This window comes from Genypterus blacodes, unplaced genomic scaffold, assembly GCF_046128005.1.
Source record: "Genypterus blacodes isolate CSIRO-AG114 ecotype Tasmania unplaced genomic scaffold, CSIRO-AGI_Gbla_v1 ptg000044l_1, whole genome shotgun sequence".
Classification (NCBI taxonomy): Eukaryota; Metazoa; Chordata; class Actinopteri; order Ophidiiformes; family Ophidiidae; genus Genypterus; species Genypterus blacodes.
Genome location: NW_027466857.1, coordinates 759,549 through 768,331, shown reverse-complemented (window position 1 = coordinate 768,331; position 8,783 = coordinate 759,549). Strand labels below are relative to the sequence as shown.

General features: G+C 42.8%; 1 protein-coding gene across 1 annotated transcript; it reads left to right on the top strand.

Moving 5' to 3' along the window:
- The first annotated feature begins 289 nt into the window (after nt 1–289).
- Nucleotides 290–7,344, top strand: LOC142999614 (protocadherin-18-like). The gene is given in 6 exon segments (XM_076149236.1): nt 290–2,994; nt 3,501–3,556; nt 3,938–4,107; nt 5,677–6,241; nt 6,243–6,270; nt 6,381–7,344. Coding segments are annotated over 6 exon segments (3,537 nt in total). The 5' UTR covers nt 290–492; the 3' UTR covers nt 6,597–7,344.
- Nucleotides 7,345–8,783: the final 1,439 nt, after the last annotated feature.

Genomic DNA, 8,783 nt, shown 5'->3' with positions numbered 1-8,783 from the left:
AGGAGAGGGGGTGGGGTAAAGAGTGGGGGAATGTTTTGTATGACGGAGAGGCAGATTGGGTGCAGGACGAAAGGAGAAAGAGGGAGCGAGAGCAGACTGAGCAGAGCAGAGCAGAGCAGAGCACACGCACCACACACACGCACGCACGCACGCACGCACACACACACACACACACACACACACGTCTCCCTTTCTTTCTCAGTCACAGTGGAGTTGCCTTTTCTTTCACTCCCACTTATTCACTGGCAGGCGACGCGTTCAGATGTGACACATGCAACGTCTACAAGGACAGCGCTAACTTGAGTTATCCCCTCACCAGGTGAAGAAGGGTTTTATTTTTCAGTATATTCATCCTTTTATTTATTTTATATCTTTTTTCGGGGTTTTCACCTCTAGCAGACAGTGACCAACAAGGAGACATTCAGCATGCTCGATTTCTGTGGAGACATCTGTATTTTCTCCCCGTCTTGTGCTACAGCGTGAGTGAAGAAGATGGGTGTGAAAAAAAGGAACCAAACCAAAGGAACCGTTTTTTTCATGGTGCTGAAAGTATTGCTATTTGTCGTCATTATACGCGATGTCACGGGTAAGACTTTGAAATATAAGGTTTACGAGGAACAGAAAGTGGGCACGGTTATTGCACGATTAAAGGATGATGTAGCTGGTGTTTTATCCAAATTACCGAGTTCACTGACTTTTCGATTCCATGCTATGCAACGCGGGAGTACGCCATTTCTGAATGTTCGGGAGGAGGACGGAGAGATCAGCATCGAAACTAAAATCGACCGTGAAAAGCTTTGTGAAAACAACCTGAATTGCTCAATAGAGTTTGATGTGGTCACGCTCCCGACGGAATACTTGCAGCTGTTTCACGTGGAAGTGGAAGTGTTGGACATTAACGATAACTCTCCACACTTCTCCCGTGCCATTGTTCCCATTGAGATCTCAGAGAGCGCTTCAGTGGGTACTCGCATCCCTCTGGATGGCGCCATGGATGCAGATGTTGGGGAAAACTCACTCCACACCTATTCCCTCACGCCTAATAAATTCTTCAAGATCGAGGTGAGGACCAGGACGGACGGGGCCAAGTATTCGGAGTTGGTAGTGATGAAGGAACTGGATCGAGAGGTGCAGTCCAGCTACCAGCTTCAGCTTTCAGCCTCAGACAACGGCGCCCCCCGTAAGTCTGGCTCCACTTTACTTAAGATCAGCATCTCTGACTCAAATGATAACAGCCCCAGCTTTGATGAACAGGCTTTTGTTATCGATGTGCTGGAAAACTCACCACTTGGGACTCTAATTATTGATTTAAATGCCACAGATCCAGATGAGGGTACTAATGGGAAAATTGTCTACTCTTTTAGCAGTCACATCTCACCAAAGATCTTGGAAACATTTCAGATAGACCATGAAAATGGTCACATTACACTAATTAAAAAAGTGGACTATGAAGCTACAGTTTCCTATGAGCTTGATGTTCAGGCTCAGGACTTAGGCCCAAATTCAATCCCTGGCCTCTGCAAAATTGTGGTAAAAGTAGTGGATGTGAACGACAACAAGCCAGAAATAAATATTAATCTCATGACGCCCGGAAGAGAGGAAGTGGCCTACATCTCAGAGAGTGCACCCGTCGACACCTTTATAGCTCTTGTGCGTGTTGATGATAGTGATGCAGGACTCAGTGGTGAGGTGGTGTGCAGGCTGCACGGACATGGACACTTTAGACTCCAAAAGACCTATGAGAAAAACTACATGATCCTCACCAACACCTCCTTGGATAGAGAGAAGCGGTCAGAGTACAGCCTGACAGTCATAGCTGAGGATAAAGGCTCTCCTAGCCTGTCCACCATTAAACATTTAACCGTGCAGGTACTGGATGAAAATGATAACCCTCCCAATTTTGAAAAAAGCCGCTACGAGGTATTCAAATCAGAGAATAACGCTCCCGGAGCCCATCTGATGACAATGGTAGCCTCAGATCCAGATCTAGGAACCAACGGCCAAGTCACTTACTCTATCATAGATGCTCAGGTTCATGGAAGTTTCATCTCTACCTACGTCACCATTGACCCTTCCAACGGAGCAATCTATGCCTTAAGGGGCTTTGATCACGAAGACATTAGTCGCATTGGTTTTATGGTTCAAGCACGTGATGGAGGAAACCCAGCTCTGTTGGTCAATACCACAGTTCTGTTAACTGTTTTGGATGAAAATGACAATGCACCAGTCATCCACTACCCCTCTCTCCGGAATCACACTGCTGACCTTCCAGTGTGGAAGTATGCGTCGCCCGGTCAGCTGATCACCACACTGAAAGTCACAGACCGTGATTCTGGCACCAATGGAGAGGTGAGCTGTGCCATCATTGGTGGCAACGAGGATGGGTTGTTTGTGATGGATGTACAACACTGTGAACTCCGAACCAATGCCAGTCTGGAGCAGGCTCCAAGGGATTTGATGGAGATCAGAGTAGAGGCGCAAGACAGGGGAATTAGTCGGTTGTCTACAACAGCTTTATTCCGGCTCTCCTTAAAGGAGAACATGGACATCATCTCGCCACTGAACCCCACTGTCTCCAGCCAGGTCCCCCTTGATCTATCTGTTATTATCATCACCTCTCTGGGTGCTATTTGTGCTCTGCTGCTCATAGTCATGGTGATGTTCACCACTGTTCGCTGCAGCCGAGAGAAGAAGGACAAGAGGCACAATTATAACTGCCGTGTGGCTGAGAACAGCTACCAAAACCATCCCAAGAAGCCTGCCAGGCAGATCCACAAGGCAGACATCACCCTTGTTCCAACCATAAATGGAACTCTGCCTGTGAGGGTCCACTCAAGATCCCCCTCAGCTTCCCCTACACCTGACCAAGGTAGCATTGGAAGCAGACAGATTCACCATAGCCGTCAGTCACTCAACAGTCTGGTCACCACATCCTCCAATCATATGCCAGAGAGCTTTACACTGGAGCTGGCCCATTCCACACCTCCTGTAGAGGTAAGATGTAAGAGATTTTTTTCATGTTGCTAGATAATTCAACTCACATGTCATCTCTTCATGACATGGCATTTGCTAATAGTACTGTTAACGTTCAATTGAATTTTGAGTATCTAATCTTCTAAGTCTTTGGATCCGTCATAATTTTATAGTCTTAAAGACATATTATCATAATTGGGTTATTTAGCAGATATCTTCAGTTATATTACTGTCAATATTCAGTATTTGTTCCAAATTTATGTCTAGCTACCATACATGTTACCTTCTGCCTTTGTGTCATATTTTTGTTCACCATCTTTTCAAATTTAGGAGCAAGTCACAAAGTCATTTCAACAGCCCTCCCGTTCCATCCCCACCCCACATTGTTTTATGGCTTTGCTTGTTTGACATCATTCATTTTCCCTTCTTCATTTTTTCCTTCTATTTTTGTCTTTTCTTTCGTTTTGTCCTTTTTTGTTCTCTTGGAATTGTAGCAAGTCTCACAGCTTCTGTCCATACTCCATCAGGGCCAGTACCAGCCACGACCAAGCTTCAGAGGCAACAAACACTCCAGGAACTACAGGTACATACTGTACATATTAAATGCTGCATTTTAAGCTTGAAGCTGTTACATATTGTTGTAAACACCTAAATTATAACCACCCTTCTTGGGGGTCTGTCTCTCTTAAAAATAAATATTGCTCTTCTCTCCACTTGGAAACAGTTTGCACATTATTTTGTATGTTGTCTTTACTTTCGGTCTTGGGGTGCATCGTCATTTTCTCAGTAGCTTCATATTTGCTTAATTTAATGTAATCTACAATACCTTATGCACAATGATTCCCTCCCTCTATGTAATACAGCAAGTCCTTAACATTTTACTATATTATACCCAATATAAATATATGTTCTGTTGCAAATTTAGCCCCCAATCAATTCTCTGTTCGTGTGTCCATCTGTCCAGATATGGGCCATATGAGATGGATAAATTCAGCCTGAAGGATAGCGGTCGTGGAGACAGTGAGGCCGGTGACAGTGACTATGACCCTGGCAGGGAGTCACCTGTGGATAGACTCCTTGGTGAGGGCTTTGCTGAGCTACATGTCCCTGATGGCCAACAGAGAGTGCAAGCAGGTACACAAATCCCCATTACGCATTCACTCTACAAACCCAATGTACAGTACATTCTACTTTTCCTCTCCTCCCTCCTTAAAGTTTCAGGCTTAACCCAGACTTTCTAAGCCCCTTTAAACCTGAGCCTGAAAGTGGCCACTAGGACAAGGTTTGAATTAAAATTCTGATATATTGTACATCTAATTACACAGTACATGCTCTGACTGAATTATTGGCATCAGCAGTCTTGTCGTGCTTGCCCTTTAAGATTAAGATAGTTTATTTATCATGTTGCATGCAATTCACGCGCAAATTACATGCAATTGAAATTTTTCTTGCACCCCCTCTTACATATCACACACACAAACACATGCCTTACAGAGGGGGTGCAGGGCAGCCATTTTTTGGCGCCCATGGAGCAGTTGGGGGTGCGGTGCCTTACTCATGTGCACCTGCAGTGCTCTGGAGGCAAACTGGCAACTCACCAGCTACCAGTCTGCTTACTTGGTCCACACAGGGGACTCGAACCGGCGACCCCTCTGGTTCCCAGTGGATTGATGCCCCTCCTTTCCACTACACATTAATGCACTTTTCATCAGCACCAAGGTGTATTTTCCTTTCATGCGGATGATGAGATTATGAATTCCCTCACCACCACCAAAATAGAATTATAGAATGGAATACAACTAAATTTCCCAAGATGTGAAAAACAGCACAAAAACTTATCAGGGCTAAATCAATCAGGTAAGCAAAACTATATCATGCAAAAAAAGCAATAAATAAAAGGCATGAAATGCGCACAGTATTTTTACAGTTTAAAATGCTTATTGCTCACAAAATAAAATACTTGGTTTGCCAAGGGCACGCTGTAGCACCTACCACAGTTCAAAGTGTAAAACTGCAAGATTTAAGGATAAGAGTTGTCAGTCAGAATTGGCTTTAGTCTTCATGATTGTATATGACACTCAGCTCAAAGGAAAACCTATTAACAAGACCACTGCCCTATATCAACTGATCAAACTATGAAGTCTTGCTATGAAGACTTTCAATAAGAGAATTCTGAAAGCTAAAAACTACCCCAAACTGCAGTGACAGACTTCGAAATAGTTTGGGTGTTGTGCAGAAAATAAGTGTAAATAAAGCAACTGGAAATAAAAGGACCCTCAAGTATGAACATTTCCAAAAGTTGAGGTACATGGTTTTCATCTGAAAACAAAGAAAACTTCTAATACTTTGGTACTTGAGTACATTTTATTGGAAATAATTGTTTTTTTAATTAGGCACTTACAGTACAGTACATTTAACGGCCTATACTCTCTACATTATCTCATGTACGTTAATTTACTAGTCTGAGTAATTCATCTTTATAGTTCAATGATTATGCACGAAACACATGCTGAATGTACAAACACTCTGCCCAGTCACGACTCAGTCACTCTTGCACTCACATACAAACACACGCCTACATAGCACAAACAATACCCACACTATAAGCCAGTGCATCTTGATAGTTTTGAGTAATGTGAGTTATTATGATTGTGTTTCTTGTTAGTGAGTATACGGTGGTTACTAATGTTTCCTTCTGTCTAGTGATGAGGCTGTGCTCAGAAGAGTGCCGCATCTTGGGCCATTCAGATCAGTGCTGGATGCCCTCACTAACATCAGCAGCCTCACGCTCATCAGACTACCGGAGCAACCTCTACATCCCCAGAGAGGAAGCCTGCCAAGCCAATGACCTCTCCCAGGACAAGACCCCACAGCCCTGCACTGATACTGCACCTGCCCAAATCAGAAGCTTCTCCACCTTTGGCAAGGCCCTTGGTGGAGATGATGGGGGAGAAGAAAGGGGCAGGCATAACCGTGAAGGTGAGGCACTAGAAGAGGACCTGTGCAGGACAATGTTCTTGCAATCAGAGATGAGCAGCATGTTCCATAGGTTGCTACCCCAGTCTTTGGACCCATACATTCAGGTCAGTGAGAGTCAGAATGGGATTATCATCAGCGGGGTTGGGATCCCTATGACGGGATCTCTAGATCGAAGGAGGAGCTATCTGCCTGGCAAGCCCAGCCCCTCCATCCATCATCAAGGTGTGGCAGCCTGGGCAGCCAACACTCACTTCCAGAACCCAAGCAGCAACATTAGCCCCTTGGGTCACTACCAGAGTGGTGGCTCCCAGAGCAGCAGTCACAAGAATTCGCAAACTCACAAAAACAGCACCCAGAACAGCTGCCACCACCCCAAAACGCAGAACAGTTCCCTACTCATGGCACTGGTGAGCCCCACTGTGGTACAGCCTTCTCCAGCACCAATGCCGGTGCTACTCCCAGGGCCTTCCTCCAAGTGGCTGCCGGCCATGGAAGAGATCCCAGAGAACTATGAAGAGGATGACTTTGAGTCTGTACTGGGCCATCTGCAAGGCAAATGCAGCGACAGCCAGCACGAGCTGGTGGATGCCAGCGAACTAGTGGCTGAGATCAACAAGCTCTTACAGGATGTCCGGCATAGCTAGACTTCTTATTTCCATGCTTTTAACTTATGTACTGCCCACCTCTCAACTTTCATTCTCACTGGCAAATATGAGTAACAGACTGCCGGCAGCAATCGAAACACACACAACTTTAAATAAGAAACAAAGACAAAAATGTTGTTGTCGTTAAGATGCATTTCTCAGCGCAATTGAGTTTTGTTAATGCCATATATCCCAAACTATTTGCAATTGCTGGTTTGGTACACAATGTACACTTTATGACTGTATGTATTCGTATTTTAAAAATACACTTGTATACTTATATTTATAAAAGAAAAGAATATAAACTTAACCAGAATTTCTATTTTTATATTTTGAATGCATGTTTGTTTGAGTACAAAAACTTTAATCAAGACATGCGATTGACATTCTGCATATTTACATTTCTTTCCTTGTCTTTATATTTGTATATTTATATTTGTGTAAGTGGTTACAATGCTACAGTATATTTACTTGAGTATATTTATGACACCTGTCTTTGTGGCTTATTGGGGGGGGGGGGGGGGGGGGTGTATACAAATATAAATTACGTATTTTATTAAGAGTGTGAGTATGGTTGTACTCAGAACCGTTATTATCTAATGACTGACTCACCGACTGACATGCACCCTTCATACATCTGATGTACATCATAAAGTAATACTTTGGTAAATATTTGTGATGTGATAACACATGTATCTGTGTCAGATATCTATATCTATAAGTTGTCCTTTTCTGTAAAATAAAAAAACTTCAGCAGACATATTTCCAAATGTTTGTGTAATGACTTTACGTTTCAACAATGAGAAGTAATATACCTCTTGCCGAGGAGAACCTGTTGTGAAGGAAATGAAATGTCATCTTTTCCATTATATATGCTGTTGCTTTTTTATTACATCTGCACTTGTATTTAATATTGTTTGTATGAATCAATCCTGCTCATATCCTACTGAGACCCAGCCCATTAACTTGTGTCCTCTGTAGTGGACATTGTTTACATGCATCTCCTTTTACTCTTGTGAGCTACTCTATCAATCCCTGCGGCATCGTACAGAGGTCATCATGGGCTTTCTAGTGATATGATATTTGACACTAAAATGGGTCCATTACAGTGGACATGCTGTAAAATAAAATAAAAACTGCAAGATGTTAACCCTAAATAGGTAAGAAAACGCAAAAAAGGAAATTGAAAGACTTAATTAAATAGAAATAGAAATGTGTCTACCTTGCTCCTTCTGCCTCCCCCTCACACATTGTCCTTACTGCTTCCATGCTTCTCTCCATCCCACCTGCTGTCGTTTTATTCCAATCTCTTTCTCACTATGTCTTTCCTTAGCATTCACTCTAAAATAAATGACACCTAGAGGTTTACCCTGTGCACAATACACTGTTTAACGATGAATATTAGTACGAGGCAGCTTAACCAGTGAGGGAAGAGGCATACCAGACAGCCAAACAGGGCCCCTATGTGGAAGAATGACCACACTGCAGCTTTCCGCAATTGACTTGACAGATCCAAGTTGATTCATTCGAGAGGGTCTTCAGGACTCTAAGGTCATGGTCATGGTCTTGGAATTTGGGCAGGGTTTATGACCCGAGGTGCAGCTTCTATATAAGTTTCACATTCACATCACCAGCCATTTTGACCTTGCTTTTTGATTCAGTGTAGATTTTATGAATATTCATATATTTCAATTTGAGATTAATTTGGAAGAAAATTAATCAAACACACATTTCATTCAATTAAATAAATTCAATCAATTACTAATTAATGAATGATTATGCCTTACAGTTTTTCTCTATTGGTTTGGCTCATTTCTTGAAACAGAAATTACATTCTCGAAACTCTTAAGACCATTTGGCAAAACAGTCTTACAGTTCAGCACAACACCATAGCTCACTTGCAAAAGCTCATATATCTCATGCTTGTTCACTCATGCTTCAAAACTAAATTCATTTCCCATCTAAATAGTCAGTGCCACCAAAATGCAAAGATCCTTCTCAATTGCTTTGGCTCATTTCTTGAAACAGACCGGACGTTCTCAACACTCTTGGTGCTTTTGCCAAAATAACCTGGATGGTTCAGCACAACACCATGGTTCACCTGCAAAAGCTCATATCTCTCCAGAAAACAGTTCACTCATGTGTCAAAACTAAATTCCTTTCTCATATAAATAGTCAGTGCCCCCA